The 25,184-nt window shown below is 35.9% G+C and overlaps 1 protein-coding gene across 2 annotated transcripts in view; it reads left to right on the forward strand.

Moving 5' to 3' along the window:
* The window catches only part of NSF (N-ethylmaleimide sensitive factor, vesicle fusing ATPase), a 114,012-nt gene that overhangs the window by 69,212 nt on the left and 19,616 nt on the right, over positions 1–25,184 (forward strand). For both annotated transcript variants that reach the window (XM_006092209.3, XM_014458721.2), the window contains exons 14-17: positions 2,799–2,955; positions 4,871–5,004; positions 15,957–16,023; positions 18,104–18,183. In XM_006092209.3, coding sequence (XP_006092271.1) covers positions 2,799–2,955; positions 4,871–5,004; positions 15,957–16,023; positions 18,104–18,183 — 438 coding nt within the window. The remainder of the gene's footprint in view (positions 1–2,798; positions 2,956–4,870; positions 5,005–15,956; positions 16,024–18,103; positions 18,184–25,184) is intronic.

A 25,184-nucleotide genomic window follows, 5' to 3' on the forward strand; every position in this document is an offset into this window, starting at 1 on the left:
AATCAGGACTGAGCAAGACAGGTTGGACACACCCTGGAGCCCTCCCGCGGTCCCTCCCTGGCTGGCCAACCTCCCGCGTCCTTCCCTGGCCCCGATTGTGCACCAGTGGAGCCCCTTGGCCTGGCCTGCGCCCCTCTCACAATCTGGGACCCCTCGGGGGATCTCAGAGAGCCAGTTTCGGTCTGATCCTGCACACCAGGCCAAGGGACCCCACTGGTGCACAAATTCATGCACCAGGCCTCTATTTTTTCTATAAAATAACTACTAATGTTTGTTTACTCTTCATTGAGTAGCCATTGTTTGGAGTCCTATATTAGTACAAAAAACAAAGTGCAGAAAGGCCTCTTAAAGAGGTGTGTATGTTTGGTTTTCTTTTAAAAATGGATCTCAGGTGCACAGAATTGGATTAATCTTAATCTTTAGTTTGTGACACACTGTTGTCATTAGTCTACATGGGGTATAAAATAAAGTACGGTGGGTGCATGTAATTTTGGGGGAATTGCTATTTTATTGCATATTTTATAACCAAGAATCATCCATATGATTTTCTGTAGCTATACATCATTCATTTTCTTTTTTTCAATTAAAAACAATTTTCCAATTACAGATGTTATAAAATATTATATTAGTTTCATATGTATATTGTAGTGATTAGACATTTTCATTCCTGAAGAGCATTGCATTGTGTGACTACCACAATTTATCTATTTTCTTGTCAATGAACATTTGGGACATTACCAGGTTTTTATATTACTAGCAAGTGCTGCTATCAGCATTGAACAAGTTTCTCTTAGATATATATTAAGGAATAAAATTCCTGGTTTGTTGGGTATATGAATGTCCAACTTCAAACGTAAGAATTTTAAACTTTTTCCAGTGGTTGAACCAATAAGTACTTTCCCCAATATTGTAAAAGAGATCCTGTCACTCTATATCCTCTACAACACTTGGTATGGTCAGTCTTAATTTTTGCCATTCAGTTGGCTGTAAGATGGGATCTCATTTTGGTCTTAATTTGCATTTCACTGATTACTTACGAAGGTAAGCATTTCTCCATGTACTTACTGGCCATATGAGTGTCTTTCGAGAGATGCTATTCATGCCTTTGCCTATTTTTCTATTGTATTGTTTATTCTTTATTTTATCTGTATAAGTTCTTTATATATTTTTGACAATAATTATTTGTTGCAAGTATTTGTTTTAAAGACAAAAATCAATTTGTTTTATTAGCTCTATTTTTTATTACTATTGTGACTTTTAAATATAAATATTTACTTTCAAAAGTTACTGAGCAATAGAAATGGTTAATCTTTTGTTGTTGTCATTTGTAATAGATACCAAAGATATTAGAACCCAGCCTAACTGATCTATTTCAAGATTTTTTATAATTTGACTACAAGAAAGGGGAAACTAAGATAACTAAGTTAAGTAGGTAGTAAGTTTCTTAAAATTATTCCATGAGTCTGGGGGACAAAACAAAAATGAAGTGGCGGAATAAGAAAGGAAGACTCATACATATTGTGTAGCCTCGGGAGGGGGGGGGGGTCCCTGTTTCCTGGTTCAGGTATCTTAAAGCTGCTGCTGTAAGAGTTAGAGTGTATACTTGGAATAATTAAAGATAAAAGTCAGCCAATCTACATATTTCCTATAGCAGTATTTATTAGGCTCTCCCTTTATAACTTTTTAGAGGGCCACTGAATGCACCATATCCAGACCAGACAATGAGGACTTCCCTTTGTACTCAGGAATCAAAGGACTAGTGTATGCAAGGACCAAAGAGAAGTCTGAGAAATGATTGAGTAGCAAAGAAATAGAGTAATGAGACTGTTGTATACTGTTTAGAGACACTATTACAAAGAATAATTTTCTGTGAGGTGCAAGTTCTAAAGAAGAGTTAAAATTGTTTTATACATCGGAGTAGTGAAAAATTAACTTGTTGAAGGATATAATAGCTTAAAATTCTCATGACATAGGACCTTTACATTACATTGGGTTATGTCTTCCTACTCATTTCTTTTCCTTTTAACCTTATGAAAATTCAATTAAGTAACTAAATACTAAAGTTATTGACTACTTTTGGCAACTGGTTTGATAGGAGTTCCAATATTAGATTAGAAGTTGAAAATGAAGAGAAATGTGATTTAAACTCCAATATGTAGTGAGAACAATTAAAATTATTACATATAATAATTGCTTTTATTTTATTTTCCTAACCCTTCAATCTTTCATTACAACTGCTCATTCCTATCTCATTTAAAATCTTATATTTACACATACACACTTACCTTGGTGCCATTTAACTTGTAACCCCTTCCACCAAACTGATGTGGACAGGATCTCCTCATTACCATTTTACATTCCCATTTTAATCCATGACACTATGGTCAGAGTTAGGATAGTGTCTTTGTCTGCTGAGACAAGTGTTTCTAATTTCTGAGTCCATAATCTCTTTTTCTCTTTTTCTGTTCTGAACAGAAGGCAACAGCCATGTACTCCTTATAGAACTAAGCACATAGGGACATACCCTTTCTCGGGGGTTATGACAGCTTGGGCTCTGGTAGAATCTGAGCCTAGAATCTATTGTTTCTCCATTAAGTCACCCAAAGCAGCTCCTCCCCTCCCCAATTTGATAAAAAGTAAAATGCAAAATTATAAAACAATGGAGGTCTTTTGGTGTGATTTTCAGGCTTTTTATACTGATATGGGATATTGCTCAACATTTTTATTGTGTAGGAATAAAGTATTTTGGGCATCTTTTATATGCTCAAAATGTTTTAAACTGTCCTTTCCTTCCATAGGCATTTGGCACAAATCAAGAGGATTATGCAAGTTACATTATGAATGGTATTATCAAATGGGGTGATCCAGTTACTCGAGTTCTAGATGATGGAGAGCTGCTGGTCCAGCAGACGAAAAACAGTGACCGCACACCATTGGTTAGCGTCCTGTTGGAAGGTGAGAAGAAATGATGAGATGGCATTAAAAGTTAAAAAAACAAAACTACTTTTATAAAGCCATTTAGGACATTCCAGAAAAATGAATTATTTTCATTTCTAGTACTGTTCATCGTCTGCAAATAGTAATCCAGTATATGTGTACCAATAATTGTGCAATTCAAGTCCTACTGAGGACAGAATGTTACTGATAAATGATAGCAACTCATTTTCTTATAGGATTGTATCTAAATTTCTATGTTACTTAATAGACTGTAATACCAAATAGCGCTGAATTCAGTTAAATAAATATTCACTGAGTACTTGACTAGTTGCTGGAAGGGCAAAAAAAGACACAGGAGAGACCAATGGCTAGAATCAGTTGCATTAGCCTTAGTTGTAATTTGATTGTAGTTTGAAGTAACAATGGTAGTGGAGATGGAGATAAGTAAACCATTTTGAAAAATATTTAGAAGGTAGAATAAAAGAGACCATATTATTATAATTATTAATTATTAATCATAATTAAGCTATAATTCTTTGAACTCTTTCTTTTGCCAGTCACTCTACCAGTACTTTACACATATTACCTCATTTAAACCCACTTCAGTCCTGAGGATAGATGCTGCTGTTATCCCTATTTGTAGAGAAGCTGAGGCTTAGAAATATTAAGTAACTAGATGTACTATGGGAAAGATATCAAATACAATCCCCAGGTTTCTAGTATACATGCCTGTTTCTAAGATTGGGAGTATTAGTGGAAAGATTTGGGAAAGAAGATCATGAGTTCAGTTCAGGGCATGTTGAGTTTGAGGTTCCTACAGAATAATTGAATCGGAAATGTTAAGTAGCTCTGGTGCTCCAAAGAGAAGTCTGGCTACAGTATACATTCATGAGTTGTCAGTATATTGACTGTTGCTGAATCCATGGGAGTGGAAGAAGTCACTTACAGAAAGAGTATAGATTGAGAAGAAAAGTGGGCTTAGAACTGATCCCTGAAGTGTGTCAACATTTAAGGACAAAGTTGACAAAGGAGACTGAGCAAGAGTAACCAGAGAGGTAGGAGGAGGGGGAAATAGAATGTGCTATCATAGAATCCAAGAAAAGTATTTAAAGAAAGAAGAGAGTTATCAATTGTATCAATTATTCTTAAGAGGCCAACAGATAAAGTATCTGTTAGATTTGGTGACATGGAAGTCATTGGTGATCCTGATGGGAGCCTTTCCATGTAATGGGAATGGAAGCCATAGCATTTGTTTGAGAGTGGATGGAAGGTGAAGAGTGAAGGCAGCCAGAGCAGATAATTATTTAGGGAAGTTCCATTTTGAAGGAAGAAGAGAGTAGTGTTGAGGGGTGTGAAGAGGAAGAGATGGAACATATGGGGGAGAGGGTACTATCAATAACGTTGGGTACATCTTTCATTACACAGAAGGGAAGAAGAAGGAGATGTCTAAATTCAGGTAAGTTTGTAGATTTGGTGGCCTGAGTCTTTAGAATTCTAGCTTTTTAAGTCACATTTGCTTCTAATAAGGCAGTTTTCCCTGCCCCCACAATCATCTCCTAAAATTGTATTGTTTTCTTAGACAAATAGTTTGGTAGAACTAAATATAAATACTGATATGTATTTGAATGCACTCCTTTTTTAAGAAGCAAAACCCTTGTGTTTTATATATTTAGGCAGAAGTTTGAAAGATTAAGACTATGTGAGAAAGAGAGAAGGAACGTATTTCATCATACTTTTGAGAAATGCTAATCAGTTCATTAAGTTTAGTTGCTAATAAATAAGAGAAAACATGTCTGCCATGAAATTGTGTCAGGATATGTTAATGAGCAACTAGTTGAGACCTCAGTACCTTGTGGATAAAAGTTTAAACTTGTTTTATTTCCTTTTGCTTAGGTTGGCTTTTTTCCCCTGATTTGCTCATATCTTTATGCAGGCCCTCCTCACAGTGGGAAGACTGCGTTAGCTGCAAAGATTGCAGAGGAATCCAACTTCCCCTTCATCAAGATCTGTTCTCCTGATAAGATGATTGGCTTTTCTGAGACAGCCAAGTGTCAGGCCATGAAGAAGGTATTAAGATTTTTACTTTCATTTTAACTTCATATCTCTTAGATGTGTGTGTACATATGTACATATATATCTATCTTTGTACGTGTATGTTTGTGTGTGTGTATATATATGCCATAGCAACTATGTTCTTTTCGAGTGGAACTAGATTATCAGCAAAATTTGGGAAGAAACAGCAACTATATTAGATATTTAACTTTGTAATGCATTTTTATTTTATCTTTCAGATTATGCTTTGTTTTATACATATAATGGTTAATTTTCATTTCTTAAGTTTGTATTGACTTGATTGAAAGGAAAGATCCTAGTTAAGAGTGTTTGAGTAGAGTGGCCCAGATTCTTAAGTTCTTTCATCAATATGCAAAAGTCAAACTATTTGAGGTCAATTAAGTTAACTGTGTACCATTGGAAAGATATTTTCAACCCCCCCCCCCCTCCACAAAGGGATGGCAGTGTATTAGATAATCAAATCTACTTGACAACTTAATGCAGTCCTCATCCTTCTTCCTTTCTCCACATGCCATTTGTCATCTTCTCAATATGGCTGCTTTGAGCCATCAGTTGCAACATAGAATAGACTTCTAGAGCTGAAAGGACCATCTGGTCCATCTCTCGTACATTCAAGCAAGTGTCATGTGAGACATCTGGGATAGTAGGTGACTGCTTTTTAAAAAACAACAAAAAGCAATGATGAAGACTCTTAATGACTGTTTAATCTCACTTAGTAGCCAGTGTTTCCATTGATATTCTCATTATGTATGCTCCCAGATAGTGAAGAAATTTTATTTTGTATCTAATTGAAGTATTTATTTACTTCTATCCTTTTTTTCATTCTTGATCTTTTCAAGATAAGAACTGACTCTAAGTTAGATGTGGGAAAATCAGAGTCAAGGAAAGGATTCTTGAGAATTGAAGTGCTACCTAGTGAAGACAGCTCAGGTGTTCTTTTACGGTGCTCAGAGGCCCTCACTTTATAAAGACATAGGATAGAATTACTTCAGTTTTTCTTTAGGAAAGAGACAAGCAGATTAAAAAAAATGTTTGAAAAGTTAGTGTCTTGTTAGTGCAGGAGGCAGAAAATTATTTGTGTAGGGTGCTTGAAATGGATAGAGAAAACAGAGCTTGGAGCAGGATTCCAGTTCTATACACTGAAATGTGAAGATAAGTATTCTATATAAAGAGCCCTGGCCAGGTCATTCAGTTGGTTAGAGCATCATCCTGATACACCAAGGTTTTGGGTTCCATCTCCGGTCAGGGCACATATAAGAAGCAACCAATGAATGCATGACTAAGTGGAAAAATAAATAGATGTTTCTCTCCCTCTCTTCCCCTTCCTCTTTCTCTCTAAAATCGATAAATTAAAAATATCCTATATAAAGATATTTGAAATTGAGTGTGAAAGAGAAGGAAATGTTTTCAGATACCAAAAGAACTTAAGTACCATAGTCAATTTATTCTGTCTGAGGTGAAACCAGTAGTATATATTCTCAAGAAAATCTGGACAAAATCATGAGACCAGTCATTTCCTTGATGTAAATAGGGGTTAGTTTTCTTTGTGTTTTTTTTGTTAGTGTTTTTTTTCCCTCCCTCTAAAGGGAACCCTTAAGCCATATTCTTTGGTGAAAATTTAAATAATAGCGCTTGGAATCTGTGGTCATTTAATTTTCCTTTTAATTGAACAGCTAATTCTACTGGCATGTCTCTAACTCCATCTATTCCTTATACTTGGCAAAAGTAGTCATCTTCTGCCCTGGCTGGTGTAGCTCAGTTGGTTGAACATCATCCTGTGCACAGAAAGGTTGCTGGTTTGATTTTTGGTCAGGGCACATGCCCGTTTTCCGGCTTGATCCTCGGTAGGGGGAGTGCAGGAGGCAGCCAATCTATGTTTTGCTCTCACATCGGTGTTTCTCTCCCTCTCCCTCCCTCTGTCTCTATAAATAAATTTAAAACTATTTTTTTAAAGTAAAAAAATTTAAAAGTAGTCATCTTCTGTACAAATTATAAATTACTCCATTACTTTTCACCAGCTGCCAGGCTCTGCCTCAGATGTGAGTGGATGGTCCTAGTTTTTCTATAAAAGTTTTTTAAAAGTACTTTAGACTCCTGCAGATCAAAGCTGCTTTGTAAGTGTGAGATATTATCATTTTTATTATTTTAATCTCTTGCAAATTGACTTGAGGGGGGGAAGGTAATAATGTGCTGATTTTAGAGGCTTAAATGGTTAAATTAATGGCTTAATAACTTATGATTTAATCTTTAAATTGTTGAAGCCTTTCAAGGCAGAGTTTTAAATGAGTAGAAGTCTAAGGAATATGAAAATAAGTGTCTACACAAGCTTATTCAACATGGTTTCAATTCATGATTCACTGTCTGGATCATCCATGCACCCTTAAAATTACAAAAATGTTTTATGTTTCAGCAGTATAATATATACATATTCAACTTTTTGACTTTTCTTGGGGAAAAGATATTATTCCCTGAACCTAAAGAACAGAACAGCGAAAGAATGAAGCATAGGTGTCTTGGAACTATATTGGAAATATTGCAGAATCTTTCTCTGCAAATAATTTTCACATTGTTGCCTAATGATAGGTTGACAAAAGCCTGAGGGCTCAAACCAGTCTAAAGGTGCTAAGTTTTTCAGGTTGCTTCTAAAAATGAAATATAAATGCCATTCTTAAGTAGTTCTAGTCTACCTCCCACCGCTGCTGTCTTCCCTTCATTTGTAGTGTGAGGATGGGAAGATTTTTAATTCTTTTTTCAGAGCACAAATAATTTATAATGTTTTTATCATTCTGGAGAGGCCCGTTCTTTCTTTGTAAGTGCTCCTCCCCACCACACACACACACACACCCCCCCACCTCCAAATTAGGAGAAAATAAAAATGAGTTCATGTTTGTCCTTCAGTTTTCTTCTCTGCTCAGACACACTTACACACACATTATGTATTGGGGATCACACTGGATGTACTGTTTTAAACTGTCTTGTTTCACTTAATATATTGTGAACTTTTGTGTTTTGTTTTTTTTTCTTATCTGGGTTTTATTTTTAATTTTTATTTTTTAGTTTTTTTCTCTTTTGCTCAGTCCCTCCACCTGCCCCTCCATTGTGAACTTTTTTCAGTGCCATAGAAATTTATCTCACTATTATGTTAAATTAATAGCTATGTAATATCCATTTAAGCATTCCGTTTTTATTGAACATTTAGGTTGTTTCCAGTTTTTTACCCCCAATTATAAATGATATTCTGTGGAACTACCAAACTAGGGAAATTACTGTCCCCATTATCTTATTAGATTTTCCTTAGAGTAGCATTATATTTTACTGGCTGAGAACTTGGGCTTAGGTTTCAAATAGATATGAATTTGAATCCCAGCTCCACCACATTTCTTGACTATAAGCCTCTGTTTTCTCATCTATAAAATTAAGATAATAGTAATAGCTGCCTTATGGGTTATTATGAGAATTAAATGAAATGGTAATCTATGTAAAGTATCACACAATGCCTTGTGATATACTAGTAATATGTGCTTGATAGAGTGTGGTGGTTATTTTTACTTATCATTATGATTGTACATATACTTTTGGTTATTTCCTTAAGATAAATTCTCAGAATCAGGATTGCTAAGGTAAAAATATGAATAATTAAAATATTTTTAATAGTACTGCTACCAAAACTCTTATGCCAAAATAATAATGATTTATAGGATCCCACCTCTTTAGAAAGTTGAACCAATTTATGCTAGCAGCCCCATCATTTTAGTGTCAGTTTCCTGGGACTCTCAACCACACTTAATGTTATAAAAATATTTTTTTTGCCAATTTCATAAGTAGAAGATTGGCATTTAACTATTTCTTCAGCCACATTTTCATGACTAAATGCTCAATTTTAAAGATTTTTCAAAATGTTTTGCAACAGAATAGTTTGTGAAACTGGGAAATATTATAACATTAATTTTTGTTAAAGAATGATGGTCTGAATAGTTAATTCATAGACTATCTTTGTATACCATTTTATTACTTAAGCTAAGAGATAAGAGTTTTTGTTAATATAGAGGGCCATTAGACTTGTTTTACAGAGAAGAAGGGAGAGGGATAGAGAGTTAGAAACATCAATGAGAGAGAAATATGGATCAGCTGCCTCCTGCAGATCCCCTACTGGGGATGTGCCCGCAACCAAGGTACATGCCCTTGACCAGAATCGAACCTGGGACCCTTCAGTCCACAGGCCGATGCTCTATTCACTGAGCCAAACTGGTTAGGGCTAGACTTGTTTTAATGAACAGCTAAGATTTCACTGTAATTAAGCTATTGCTTTTTGTTCACATATGGATGGTATTATAATGTATGAAAGTAGTTTATTCTCAATTATTTTAACATTTACCTTGCACTGCTCTTAATTTGCTTAATGAGTGCTTTCTCCGTAGGTCAACTTCTCACCACTGCCAGTATGTATGAGGTATTATCCTCATTCTGGGGGGTACCATATGTTCCGTTCAGATATTTGAAATATTTGCAGATCTTTCCCCCGTTTATGTTTGTTTTCCCAACTTCATTCTATTTTAAAATTTTAATTCCAGTATCTATTGTTGCATCTATACTTTTTAAGAAATTTGTTGTAGTAGTTCTATTAGTGTCATTAAATGAACAAAAGGACAAAGCAATAAATTTTGATTTTAACTCATTACCTAATCTTGATGCTTTTCGAGTATACAAAAAAACAATCTGATGTGACTAAATTACTTAAATAAAATTAAGTAAAAATATGAGTGATTTATAAAACTATGCCCATTAATAACATATAATATAGTCTTGCTTTTAAAGGATTGAAAATTAATGGAAGACATTTTCCTTTCCACTAGCTTTGCATGAAAGAAATAATCTTCTTTGAATATCCTCCTCCTGTAAATCCCACTGCAAATTGTAGTCTTCACAGAACAGAATCATAGTGCCTAATCCTCCCCTTTTCGGGGTTTAGTCCATACAAAGAGCAGAGCTGGAAATTGGATCTTTTGACAGCAGTTACTAAGCAACAGAATTTGGATGTTTTTGGTTAACATCCTAATATATCATGTAACTGGTTTGTTGAAGTTTGTGCATGTATTAACTGAGAGAAGTGGGACACTCCGGAAGTGATTACAGGTCCCTGCATGGCTGGGGGGAGCGGGCGCTTGTTGTTGTTTTGTTTAATACACTTTGTCTTTTGGCGTTTGTATCTGTTTGGCAAACAAAAGAAGATGGAACAGATCTTTAGTAGAACTTTCAGACTTTGTGGCTTTTTATATTATTAAAGAATACCTCACTCTGTGGCTCGCGTTATGTGAAAATGTAAAAATTTTTCCTGAAAAGCAGGGAGAACAAATAAAGGATTTTAAGGTCATTCCAGGAATCTTTAGTGCTTTGCCAAAAGTTTAGGTCCACTTCCTGAGGCAGTTTCATTAGAAGACAGCTAATGTTTGCTTGGTTTACTCCCCAGTTATTTTTAGAAACTAGAGATTATTACTGATAGCACTGATTTGAATTTGCTCATTTACGTTTTTATATGCTACCAAATATGATTAGAGTATGCTTTCAGCTAATTGTTGACAGATTTACTGCATTAGAGATTTTCTAAGTCATCAGATTCCTACTAACTAGGTACTTCACGCCAACCACTTCTGAATTAAGATGAACTCTTTCAGCCCCCAAAGGAGCAGAGAATTTGGCTTCACTTGCCTCAGAGCAATGAAGAGGTTATAGAAAATAGAGGACAGTCTACTTAGAACACACTTTGCTGTGGTTGTGATTCTGAAAGGCTGAGATTAACATGGAACTAATACTGGTGTGTTCCCATCTATATTCATGTGGACTCCAGGGTCTGCAGCTGCTGCCATTCCCCTGCACACAGGTGGCTCCCAACTGGTCAGAAGATTCCAGGAGTGTGCTGTGTGCCTTGAGAGCTTGCAGTGTCCTTGAGGACCATATTCAGACCTGTCCCTCTCCCTTGTGCATCAGGAGCCCTACACCTCCTTTTCCTCAGTGCTTAGAGTGCAGCCAGCCTGCTCTTGCCTCAAACCCAGGCTCCCCACATTCTAGGTTGTCTCTTAGGACCACTATCTACCTTTGCACATGAGAGAGGTGGTACCAGAGAGTTTAATGACAATCTCGTTATATCCACATCTAGAAATAGACTATGTAACTCTGTTTTCTAGAGACATTCTTCATCTTCTAGAATAGTCCTCATTATTTCCTTGTTGACTGATGCCACACCCTTCCTTCCTTCCTTCCTTCCTTCCTTCCTTCCTTCCTTCCTTCCTTCCTTCCTTCCTTCCTTCCTTTCTTTCTTCCTTCCTTTCTTTCTTTCTTTCTTATCTTAGAAAGGAGGGGAGAGAGGAGAGAGGAATCAATTTGTTGTTCCACTTCTTACTTATGCATTCATTGGTTGCTTCTTGTATGTGCCCTGATCCAGGATTGAACCCAAAATCTTGGCATATCAGGATGACTGACGCTTTAACCACCTGAGCTACCTGGCCAGGGCCACACTTTTTCTTTCTTCAATTCTTTCCTTTTTTTCGCTTTCGCTTTTTGTTTCAGACTTCTCACTCAACTTTAAGACTATATTTATAAATATGTATATATACTTATATCTACACACTGATAATTTTACTTGCTCTACAGGAAACTCCCTGATAAAACTAGGATGATCATACACTACAGTTTGCTTTGAGCAATCCTGGTTTTTACCTGTTGTTCCAGTGTGATTATTAACATCTCTCCCCTTTCAAGTGTCCTGGTTTGCATGATAACTTATGTGATCCCCTAGTGATAACCTCTCTAGCAAGAAAAGGCTTGAGTATCATACTTTCATCTTACTAAATGAGAGGATCAGAATTTAAATTATTTTTTTAAAGAGTCTGTCAGATACAGCCATTAGCCTCAGCTTCAGCCCACCAGGCTAACTGTTGTGATGGCATCATTTGATCTGGAGCAAGCACTGTGTATCTGCTGTATGCTGGTACTGGTGAGAAGTTTGGCACTTCCAGTTGTACTATTCTAGCTGGGCAGTTTGTACAGCTTTACCTTTTTTGCATCTTTTCTTCTAGTATTTCTCCTCCTTTTTGGATTTATCTACATAAAGTTGCAATAGAACATCCCGGCTTAGTATGTAAATGTCTCACTTATATTTAAGTCTGGCAGCTAATCCCAAATACTTGCCAGTTGAATCTGAGTATCTTCTTAGTGAATGCTCTGCTGGGGCCTGGACCAGAAATCTGAGAATGGAAGCAGCTGGGAAAATTAGGCAGAAAACATGAATCCAGGGGAAGAGTGGTGACCTTATATTACACTAGTGACTAGATAAGGAAAACAGTATGTATGAAGTGAATGGGGTGTGTATATTTAAATTAGAGCAGAGTTGCTACCTGAAGGAGTTTCAGTTGACTGGTCAACTGAAACTGGTCAAGTTACAACTGGAATTGCACTGCCTTTGTCATGGTTAGTATGTTGGTAAGAGTCACCTGTGAGTGCTCCTCTCCCCGTGATACTAATTAGTGCATTAAGAGCTGACTGTAAAAAAAAACTACTTTAGCCCTGGCTGGTGTTGCTCAATGGTAAGAGTGTTGGCCCATGCACCAAAGGGTCTTGGTTTTGATTCCCAGTCAAGGGCACGTACCTGGGTTCACTCCCTATCCCTGGTTGGGGTGCATGCAAGATGCAACCAGTTGATGTGTCCCTCTCACATGGAAGTTTTTTTGGTTTTTGTTTTGTTCTCTCTCTCTCTCTCTCTCTCTCTCTCTCTCTCTCTCTCTCTTCCTCCCACTCTCTTTGAAAAGCAATGGAAAAAATATCTGGTGATGATTAACAAAAACAAGCAAAAAAAATCCCTACTTTGCATTGAATGACTGCTGTAGGTATTTTTTTTCCTAAAATGTCATAGGTAGCCCATGCAGTCAACTGTGAAGTGATGTGTAATGCTTCATGAATCACAGTATCTAAGTTGGTGAGACTACCTAGCAATTTGTCATCAGTTTAGACCCAAGCAGTGTTCTCAGGAAGGTCCCTGTAGCCATGTAAACTCTACATTGTTTTTGAGAAGGGAGAAGGCTGATTTTGGGAAAATGTAGAATGTAGTGTCTTAGGCTCCTGTGGCTCTAATCCATGATATTACAGCTTGACAGACAGAATGAAATACGTGCATCAGAGCCTTTAGTAGAATTCTGAAAAAAATATTTTGAAGAAGAAAGCATTATTTTCAGTGACTCCTTGAAATCACCTGAGTTTATAGGATACCACATTGGCTGCTGTATTGGTTCAGTCTTCAAAAAATAGCAAAGAACCACAGGGGAACTGCTTCCAAACTTTAACATTGTCTCTTCCATTTCTCTTCTGCTTCATCTCTCACCCACCACTCCCCACACACACCAACACTGACCCCTTCATTTTAATTCTTACTGACTATGTCAGTTCCTGCAGTGCTCCTGCATTTTCTCACTTCTGCCTCCTAATACCCAGTATACTCTTCTTAGAACATTTTCTTCCCTGTTTTCCACTGGTTGTTCATCCTTCAGTTCTCAACTTAATTGTCACTTGCTAAATTTAGGAACACAGCATTGACTCCATAAGCCTCTGTATCAGTCAGGCTAGGCTAAGTTATGCTGCAATAATGAACAACCCCAAAATCTCAGTGGCTTAATACAACAGAGTTTCTTGCTCACAGTACTTGTCCATCATGGTTCAGAGGCAGAGCTCTGCTCATTGTAGTTTCTCAGAGACTCAAGCTAGTAGCAGAGGCTCCATCTCACATGTGATTCCATGATAGCCAATTAGGATAGAAGGAGTATGGTTAATCATACAGTGACTCTTATGAAAGCTCCTTCCAGAAAATGATACATTTTATCATTTTTATCCACCTCACAATCCAATGGGAAGACAGCTAAGAAAGAGAGGGTAGAAGGGATTGTGACAGTGTGGGAGAATGACTGAGGGGTGTAGGGAATGGTGCAAAGTAAAGCAACAGAGCTATTCTTTCAAGCATGCTTTCTTTTATGCATGCATGCAGCAGACATGGATTAAGTACCAGTGAGGTATCAAACCTTAGAAACATAATATTTGGGAAGACAGTGTGTACCTTACAGAATATAGTGTGCTGGGGAGGATCTTACCATCTCTAGATTGTCAACATGAGTTGTTTTTTGCTTTTTTTAAATTTTGGGGTTTTTTTTTAAGGGGGGAGGGGTTTGGGTGTTTTTTTGTGTGTTTTTTTTCATCTTTGAGAGTGACTTTTGAGCATAGAAAAGACCATAGGTAGCCCTGGCCACTATGGCTCAGTTGGTTGGATAGTAGTTCTGTACACCAAAAGTTGGCAGGTTTGATGCCCAGTCAGGGCATATATCCAGGTTTTGTTTGATCTCTACCCCAGTTGGGGCACATATTTCCATCAATTACCTACAGAAAGGATCATCTGTAGCTAATTTGTGACCTAAAAAATTTAAAATGCAACATCTCAAAATTATATCATGTAAGAGTTTTTAAAACAAAAGTAAGCAAACTTTTAAAAAGTCTACTTACATCTCTTATTCTATTTGTAAGTCTAGAAAAATTTAGTAATTACTTAAAAGGGGACTTTTACAGTTTAATTAAATTTCTTTAAATATCTTAAACTATATTTCCACATTTAAAATATTTTCTTTTCTCTTTGAAGTACTTTAGTTGTTTGTCTAACAAAAAATATTCTAAATTTCAAAGTAAGTAAATAATTACATTTATTTAATAATAAATTAAATCATAAGTATGGTTAATCTTAGATTATCTTTACCATTTGCAAGGCCATTAAAGTTATCTTTTACCTTCCAACATAAAATTAATTATTCAATTGCATATTTTAAATTGAACTAGCAAGGCTAATCTAGTAATCTAATATGGTAAATTCTCTTAATTATTTCAAATATTTTAAAGACCAAGCACACACAGGTTGTCTTCAAACTTAGTATGAAAAATATTAATTTTGTTGGTTTGATTTACTTTATTTCTATACCTAACTCTTAATCTTATATAGTTAAAAGATAACTGCTAAGGAATATTATGCACCCAAAGCAAGATGGAAGGGAGAGTTACATCTTGGTCACTGAGGTTACTTATCAACCAGAGAGCTTGGGCTGGGATGCAGGAATTAATTGCAGATGACACGAATGGGATGCACTGAGCCCTGGTTATAGTTGCTGGAAAGGAGCCCCGAACATTTATAAAAAGGCTGATCTCAAAGCCTTGGGTGCTTATATTCAATTTTTACATAAATGAATTCTCTTATCTGGCTTGTAATTGCTACGTCCTTATCAGGGTATAACTTGTTCACTTCTTGGTTTAGTGACCATTTCTTTGGCTAGCATAAGACAATGTATTATTATCTTTTGCCATATTCTAAAGGTAGAACCAAATCTATTTTGTCCTTTATACCCAACTTTCATTCTTTTGTAAACACTGAGCATTATAGTCTGATTTGAGTCGACAAGCTTCTGTTCTTTCAATGTTATTCCTGCTTAAAAGGGTCACAGTTCTTACAGATAATAAAATGACATCCAGTTTTATTCTACATATCCCTTGTGGCTTCATCTGTCTTTTGAGTCACAACACTGAAGCCATGCTCCTGACATAGATAGGAGAGACCTCTATGATAAACTTGACAGGATTTGTCTGTTCTCAGAATTCCAGGTAGGACACAGCCATGATCTAGTATCATTTTGGGCAAGTCATTTAACTGCTTTGTCTCAATGTTTTTCATTCTTAAAATGCAAGAACTCTTTTAGTTCTAAAATCCTATTATCTTTTAAATTCTAATTTAATGTAGTCTGAAATATTGGTGTTTTACTGTGCTTTGTTTAGGTATTGCTCAAGAATTAACAATATTTAATTAATTTTCTTAAAAATTGTCATAATTATGGAGAGCAGTAAGATAATAAATGGTTTTTGCTTTCTTCCAGATCTTCGATGATGCATACAAATCCCAGCTCAGTTGTGTAGTTGTGGATGATATTGAGAGACTGCTTGGTGAGTCATTGCATTTGCTATTGTACTGTCTTTGCCAATGTCTCACAGATTATAAGAAGAAAAATAACAGGTATTTATAAATTATAAGGCAATAGAAATACCTTTCTTTGTCCTATAAGGAAATATAACATTATCTCTTCTCTCTCTAGTTAATGATGGTATTCATGTTAAGTATGCCTTATGACTATAACTCCGTTATAAGTTGTTTTCCTGTAAGGACTCCTGCCTCATAATATTTTCTATCTTCTATAGAGTTCCCTGCCCATAATAAATGATTAGTAATTTTTGTTGACTGATGTATTTACTGCCTGTATATAAAGGACTATATCCCTTCCTTACTTATCCCATAGAGTAATTATGAAGATAAAATTGATATAATAATGTTGGAAACATTCTGAAAATTAAAAGTGCTCTGTGGTAATTTTAAAAATATTTATTAAACATTTATATGCATTCTTACATAATACAGAGATGAATAAGTCCCTGCACTCAACTCAAAATGTGTAATCTACAAATAAATTCCAGAAAAGTATTATTCTTACATTTTATTTCATTGCATAAATTAGATAACTCTGGAATAAACTTATAACAGTGGCTCAGGATTTGTAATAAACTGTTGAAATTGAACCCACCTGGTGACTTAATAAACCTCTGAAAATACTATCTAACACCTAATTAATCCCTTCTTCCTTAAGCTATCCTTAAGCTATGTAGAAATGATTTCAAGTTACCTATGCTGACTACATTTTTCGCATGATTTTCAGACTTGCTTTAGGTCCTCTGTTATTTATTTTTCTGTTTCCTAGGGCAATATTGGTTAAAAAGCAAAACAGGTATATCTGTGAGATCTTTTTGAATTGATAGTTTTATCTAGTGACCTGGGTTTTTGGTCTGCTATTTTTAATAGATTTTAGCCCAGTTTATAGGATTATTTCTTTAAAAGCTTTTAGGCACATACTCATAGATCTGTGTAAATTCCTTTATCTAAACACAATTGAAATGTGTGGTCATAGCAACACTACTATGTCAGGAATGTGTGCCCTCTGAGTATATTTTCACTTGTATGAAGTTATTATCTGTACTTGTTTGTTCATTTATTCACCAAGCATTTGCTGAGTCCTTACTGTGCCATAATTATTAGGTCTTAGAAAAATAAGATGTTGTCTGTTGTTATAACATATATTGGCAAAAATTAATGCAAAGTAGAATGTGCCATTGTTCTGGATAATCAGAAAAGGGAAGGAACACTTTTGACTTCAGAGGGCTGATGCCTGGAGGTAGCTCTAAGCACAGGGCATGGGTGCATGTACGATAGGCAGAGAAAGCCAAGGAGCTGGCATTGGTGCAAAATCTTGGAGTGGTAGAAATTTAACAGGTAAAAAGTTCTTTTAGCAAGTTCTTTGTTCTTTACCATCTGAGGACCAATCTTAGTGGCTCTAACACAGTGGTTCTCAACCTTCTGGCCCTTTAAATACAGTTCCTCATGTTGTGACCCAACCATAAAATTATTTTCGTTGCTACTTCATAACTGTAATGTTGCTACTGTTATGAATCATAATGTAAATATCTGATATGCAGGATGGTCTTAGGCGACCCCTGTGAAAGGGTCGTTCGACCACCAAAGTGGTCACGACCCACAGGTTGAGAACCGCTGCACGCCTTTTCAGTTACATTGAAGTACCTTTCTTACATTATTATTACGTACCATTGCCCCCTCTACCCATTTTCTAGTATGGTATTTTGTTGCCTGTGTACTTTCCGTATTGCCATAGTTTGCAGTAATTTCTTGGAAATGCTTAGTAAATACATTTGAGGGTTTTTCTCCCTTAAATAAACCTGTCTCTGAATATGTCTATATGAACTCAAAATGTATATTTAGAAGCTTTTAAAAAAATGTACAGATAAAAGTTGTTATATAATATTTTATGCATTCAAATTATCCAGATATTTGTTTTTTAATATCATTAGTTGCATGACTGTTTCTAGAACTGTGTTTGCTCTTGATGTAGAAAAATATGAATGTTTGGAATATGTGCGTATGTGCATCAAATCCCTAAGCATAGTAATATTTCTCTTTCAGATTATGTCCCTATTGGCCCTCGATTTTCTAATCTGGTATTACAGGCTCTTCTTGTGTTACTGAAAAAGGCTCCTCCTCAGGTAAAAATAATATAAGGAACATCTTCAGAGTTTTTCCAGTAAATTGCATATAATGGTACACTCTCTCTAAATACGCAGGTTATAATAAATGCATAAAATTCTTTTGAGGGATTTTGAAAGGTCATCTGGTCTGGCCTTCTGTCTTAAGGTAAATGATTTTCTTAACAATCAGAGAAGTTTTTCATTCCTTTTCTGAAGGTTTCAAAACCCATAGTTTCAATTAGTATTCTGTTTTGTTTTTTAAGTTCCCCGTCATACAACACATCTTTATTCCCTTTCGTTTCCTATGAGAGTTTATGATATTAATGTGGAAGGGTTTAAATACATGTTCTCATTTGTTTCCTTTATCATTTCATAGGTTTTCTGAGAATTTTTATTTGGGGAAATGTATTTCCTATAGGCAGATTTTTTTTTTCAGTTTTACAGATGCATTTGAGTTCTTTTTCTTGTGGCATGTGGCATATCTAAAGAGTGAGTTTATAGCCAGGATCTTGGTTCATGTGGTTACATTTTTACTGATGTGGCTATTGGAGACTGGTGATTTTGATAGCTTAACACATTTAAAACTAACCTATGAGGGCTGGTTAAATATGTTAATTATGTAGAGGCTGCCAGAGCATGTTTGGCTATGACACGAATTCTCTTGATTGATTCTGTGTGCTGCAACCTCGAAGAAATGCCAATCAAAGGCAGATACAAAGGGATTAAGTACTAACTTGAAAAATATCTTAATGTCTCTATGGGAATCTCATATTTGAAGTTAGAGACATAGACTATATGGAAAATATTTAATATTAAGCTGGTAAATCTAATTTAAATTGTGTGTGTGTGTGTGTGTTTTGTATGGGTGTGTTACTCCTAGAGGAAAGGACTTGTCTTGATTTTTTTAGTGTTTTTTTTTAAGTTTATAGAATAGTGAAAATAAACATAACCTACAACAACCTTGAAATTTTATTACATATTTGCATTGTGAAAGGATTTTTTAATCATCTTTCCATAAACTATTATTCCCAGTAATTAGAGTTAGTACTTAGACTGAAGTAAGAATATTTTTTCCTTCTCTGATTCTTCAGTAAATATATAAATAGATATATTCAAAGTTGCTAGAATGAAAAGAAATAACCTCAGTATATACCAAAAAATCCTTTTTTATGAAATCAGCATTTTAAAAATTATGAGATTGGGAGAATTTTTCCAGGCATTTAAGTTTATTTCTTGTAATACTTAATTTTTTTTTATCTAAAATGAATGTATGGTAAAAATCATTTGGGAAGGAGAAGAAGAATTTTTCAATGGTATTTTTCAAACTGCCCATCCTTTGCATTGTTAAATACTATACACCTAGCTGAGAATTAGCTAATCCAAAATAGATACTAATAGAAATAAACAGAACAGATTAACAAATGACCTGCAACTTTTTTTTTAATCCTCACCCAAAGACATGCTTAGAGAGAGGAAGGGTGGGAGAGAGAGAGAGAGAGAGAGAGAGAGAGAGAGAGAGAGAGAAAAGAAAGAGAACCATTGACTGGTTACCTTCCATACATACTGCAACTGGGGATTGAACCCACAACCCAGGTATGTGCCCTGATCAGGAATCGAACTAGCATCCTTTCCATGCACAGGACAATGCTCAACCAACTGAGCCACTCTGGCTGGGCACCTGCAACATTTTAATTAAACACTCAGGAATAACTGTTTCTATTTGGTAAAAATAATTGTAAGATTCTTGAAGAAAGAAACGTTATCTTATACTCTTCAAAAAAATTTTTTTAGTGTACCCTTATTTTGGTGGGATTAATTATTTTACTGTTGCTGTAGTTTATATTTAGCAAGGCATGATTTAAGTGAAAAGATTAAAAAATAAGTAAAGTTCAAATGTCCAATAAGTACATGAAAAGATATTCAGCATCATTAGCCATCAGAAAAATGCAAATAAGTCAGGTAAGAACAAGTGCATATAGAGAAATTTGAAACCTTGTACACTGCTGGTGGGAATATAAAATCATGTGGCCTTTGGAAACTGTCTAGCAGTTGTTCAGGAGGTTAAACATAGTTACCATATGACCCAGCAATTCTACTTCTAAGGATATACCCCAAAGAAATGAAAATATATGCCTACCCAAAAGCTTATACATGAATGTTCATAGCAGCATTATTCATAACAGTCAAAAAGTGGAAACAACCCAAATGTTCATCAAATAGAATAAAATGTGATATATACAGTGGACTATTATTCATCAATACAGAGAAATGAGTCCTGATACATGTCACAACATGGCTGAGCCTTGAAAACATTATGCTAAGTGAAAGAAACCAGTCACAAAAGACCACATATTGTATTATTCCATTTATATGAAATGTCCAGAATTGGCAAATCCATAGGGACAGAAAGTAGATTTGTGAGTGGTTTTCTAGGCCTGGGAGGGGTGGATAGGGAGAATGAGAAGTGACTGCTAATTGGTATAAGCTTTCTTTTTGTGTGATGAAAATGTTCTAAAATTGATTGTGGTAATGATTTCACATATCTGTGTGTATACCAAAAACCATTGAATTGTACACTTTAAATCAGTGAATTGTGTTTTATATAAAATATATCTCAATAAAATGGTTACCGAAAAAAGAAAGCGGTTTCAGAAACTACTTAAGTGATGAAAGGAGGATTATATAAAGAGCTAGAAGTAAGGAGTGAGCACCCAGTGCACCTGGGCCAGCTTGGGAGAAATCCTAGAAACAGGAACTGGATCATTAAAAAGGGGCATGGAACGTATTTCTCTTAGGAATGAAAAGGGTACAGGAATACATAGAAATAAAAGATAGATCTGGTCGCTTTAGTGATTGGAAATGGCAGGGAGTCTCATTTAAGGGCATACCAGCCTGTCATTAATCAGAATTTGGTGGCTCTGACCGGACTGCTAGATGACCTCCTGTATAAGTGAATCAGTGGCCAAAGAAATTAATGTTTGAAATATTTCTTGTTGGTGCATATTTAACAAAATGAAAATGTGCTTTCTCTGTATCACTTGCTTTTTAAAATTAGTTTGCATTCTCTCAGGAAAATAGGAGAAATTTTTCAAGCTGATCCAGTTTCAAGAGTATTTGTCATTCTAGAGTAGAAGCATTTAGGTTTTTTAGATATTTTTAATTAAATATTAAAGTACATAAATTTGAATGTTGTAGAAATGCATAGGCTGGTAGAAAGCTATTATTTTAACACTGTCAAGAAAACAGAAAGGTTGCGGGCATTTTTCTTTAAAAAAAGGAACTGTAAATGTATACAATAGAGTAATCATATCAGCCACAGAATCCTTAACTTTGCATTTGTTATAATTCCTGCTTTCACACAGAAAGATTATGTGCATGTTTGCACATGCTCAAATAAAAGAATCTCTTCAGGGGCACTATGTTGTTATGTATCAAGATATTCTCTTTTCTACTTCTTCCCCTCCCCCATTCCCTTGCCTCCTTGTAAATTGGCTTATTAAAACTGGTTCACAAGCCTTCCTTTTTTCCCTTTGTGATTGCTTTGGTCTTGGATTTTCAGTGTAGGACTAAAAATTCAAGTCAGATTTCAGTTACTAGAATAATTTTCTTTGAATTTAAAATTTTTCTAAGTAAATGCATAGATTTTTAATGATCTGGTATTCAGTGGATTTGCTTTAAATTTAGCTGGAGAGTTAATTTCATGATTGATTTATAAGCCCTTTGAAAGTATAAAAAGTGGTATCCGTAGTTCATGAAGACTGAAAAACATCATCACATTTTGTTTAGCATCTTTTTAAAACCAATTAAAAGCTTTTCTAAAATGGATTGAACAGGAGAAAATAAAACATGTTCCCTAGGTTTTTATTTCAATCAAGTTTCCCTGTGTTCTGCAGGAGAAGAGATCGAGGGGGGATAGAAAAATTGAAAAGGGCTGTCCCAGCAGGGAGCCACGCCAGAGAAAAGGGCTGCTCTGAGAACTCAGCAGCAGCAGCTAAGAAAGCTCCCAGCCTGCTTCATCTACATGCAGAGTCACACAAGGCATGGGGGTGCTCACCCTCACCACAGAGGTTTCACATGTGCTTCCCTGCTGATTCCTGTGAAAAGCTAACAATTGGCTTGGAGGGTAAAGACCACTGCAGTTCACCCTCCCTGAGCTGGACGTACAATTTGTCCAGTGTTAGGAAATGTCCGGCTTAACAGTGAGAGGCTTGAAGACACCCCTCCTCCATGGAGAGTCCTAAAGCCAGCTCTTTTACTTGATGACATTGGGCTCTTTTCAAGTTTCACAGATTTATGGAAGTTGAGGGGAATGTGCTTTTCACAATCAGGAGGATGAAAGCTTTAGTCTTAATGTCAAGGAAGCTGCAGGAGTGAAGCGGGAAGGCCAGGTAAACCTTCCCGCAACCTGCAGCCTCAGCGACGTTATTATTTTCCTCACAGATTGCTTCTGGTGCCTTCTTTTTTGAGTGTGGGTGGGAGAGACAGAATAAAGTGCCTGAAAAGGAACTCCTCAGGCTGTAAAATGACATGATTTCCCAGTTTCCTCAACAAGTATGAGAGTAGGTAAGCCCATTGACTTGACTGCTTTAACACTAGGTTACCTGACACTTTCAGGAATCAAATGGGAAGACCACCAGAACAGCCTTGTAATTTATGGAGAACCATTCCTTGTTCATTTCAGTGCTTCCCTGCCTTTTTCAGATCACGGCATACAGAAAATGATAACATTTGATGTTGTGCTTGAGTAAAGGTATGAGGCCACTCACTGGCCAGAGATGCAGCCACCCCAGCCTTCCCAAATGCACATGAGACTTGATATCTTAGTCCATCTGTAACTCATAGGCAGCATACCAGTTAGATAACTCTTAGGAAAATGTAAACTTTTACAAAGAAAGATCACTCTAAATTCATAGCACTATTACTGAAGAGCTCAGACCTAACAGAATTTTAGCTAAAGTATAAAGTTGTTTTAAAAAAAATAACTTCCTCGCTGCTCTGGCACCTAGGAATATTACTTAATAAGAAAGAAGTAAAGTTTAGAGCTAGGACGGGCATAATGTGTGAACCAAAAGAAACTGTTAGTAAACCCCTAGTGGGAACTCGGGCAGACATACTTGTTTCTCCATGCTTTCATTTTAACATTACAGGTCTCTAGACAAGATTGCTTTTTATGTAACCCTTATGACATCTTCGTACCCTCTTACTTCAGAGATGTTATTAGGAAGTCTTGGTAATATGAAGCAACTCTTCAAGCTTAGGGTTGCTTTAGCAAAATAAGCAGATAATGGAAGAGACTCCAAATTGTGCAGGCCTAAACATGAGTATCTCCCCATCTATCTGTTCAAAATTAACTCTGGCTAATGACTACAATATGACTCAAGAAGATATATATCCACTTTAGGAAAGAGGTTTAGTCATTTTGCCAGACACATTAATCGCAATCACTGATGTAGTGGTGACTTTTGCATTGGACTTATTTATTGAAGAAAAAAAATATAGGATGCTTGACAATTTAGTGGCTTGATTTTTTCATTTACTAAGTCAATGACATGATATGGCTACTATATTTTATATAATTCTTTATAAATATACCTTGCTTAGTAGTAGATTGTCTTACAAAGTTCTGTGTAAATCGAACTCATATATAATATACAGTCATGCACCGCATAACAACTTTTTGGTCTATGATGGACCACATATACCACAGTGGTCCCATAAGACTATAATGGAGCTGAAAAATTCCTATTGCCTAGTGACATTTTAGCCATCACATAGTAGCACAACACATTACTCATTTATTTTTCATGATGCTGGTAGAAACAAACCTACCATGCTGCTAGTTGTATAAAAGTGTAGCACATATAATTATAGTTGTGGGCTTTACCACCTAGGTTTGTGTCAGTATACTCTGTAATGTGCATGCAGTGACAGAATTGCTTAATAATACTTTTCTCAGAACATATCCCCATCGTTAAGTGACACATGACTGTATATGTAGAATAATTTCAAATACATTAAAAAACAGTAAAAGAAATGTGGTGAATGCTTTTATAAAACATGGCATCAGATACTTGCCAAACAAAAACCATGCTTTTAAAATAGGGTTTGGTTGTTAGAGCACATCTATAATTGTTATTAATGAATACAAGAAAATTATAAGATATACATGTCATTTTCAGGTAACTCAAAATTAAATACCTAAATTTTAACCATCAGAGAAATGTTAACGGTTCTGAGACAGAATATGCTCTCAGAATGTCTTTATCTAGCGCCATTGCCTTACATTTATTACTGTGACATGACATCAGTGTGAGGAAAGTGTTGATAATAGTACTCCATGGGGCCATGAGTCTAGTTATGAGTACCATCTCTGCAGAACTTACTCTTTGTATTTGAGTTGGAGTCAGAAAACCTGAGTTTGAGTCTTAGCTCAGTCATTTTCTGGCTATATAACCTTGACTTTTGTGTCCATTTCTTCATCGAAAAAGTGGATATAATTCTCCTGCCTCACCTACCCCATTGTAGACTGAGATACTATAGAGTGAAATACTCTGTAAACCTGTGGACTACACAGACGTAAGGTATAAAGTTGCTGAAAAGTAGGAGTATGCCCTTGTCCATAGAGAATGCCAGTTATAAACAACTGGCTTATAGTCTTATCCCAAGATCTTCAAAAAGGGAGTGGATGTTTGCCCTGCTTGATTTGAATAGTCCCATTGCTTGGGCCCAGTGGTTGACATCTAAGATTCTATTTCTTCCTCTCTTGTTGCTGTTTCAAAGTTCTTCGCCCTAACTGGTTTGGCTCAGTGGATAGAGCGTCAGCCTGTGGACTGAAGGGTCCCGGGTTCGATTCCGGTCAAGGGCATGTACCTTGGTTGCGGGCACATCCCCAGTAGGGGGCGTGCAGGAGGCAGCTGATCGATGTTTCTCTCTCATCGATGTTTCTAACTCTCTATCCCTCTCCCTTCCTCTCTGTAAAAAATCAATAAAATATATCTATCGTTTTTTAAAATAAAAAA

The sequence above is a fragment of the Myotis lucifugus genome, unplaced genomic scaffold (genome assembly GCF_000147115.1).
Source record: "Myotis lucifugus unplaced genomic scaffold, Myoluc2.0 scaffold_99, whole genome shotgun sequence".
Taxonomy (NCBI): Eukaryota; Metazoa; Chordata; class Mammalia; order Chiroptera; family Vespertilionidae; genus Myotis; species Myotis lucifugus.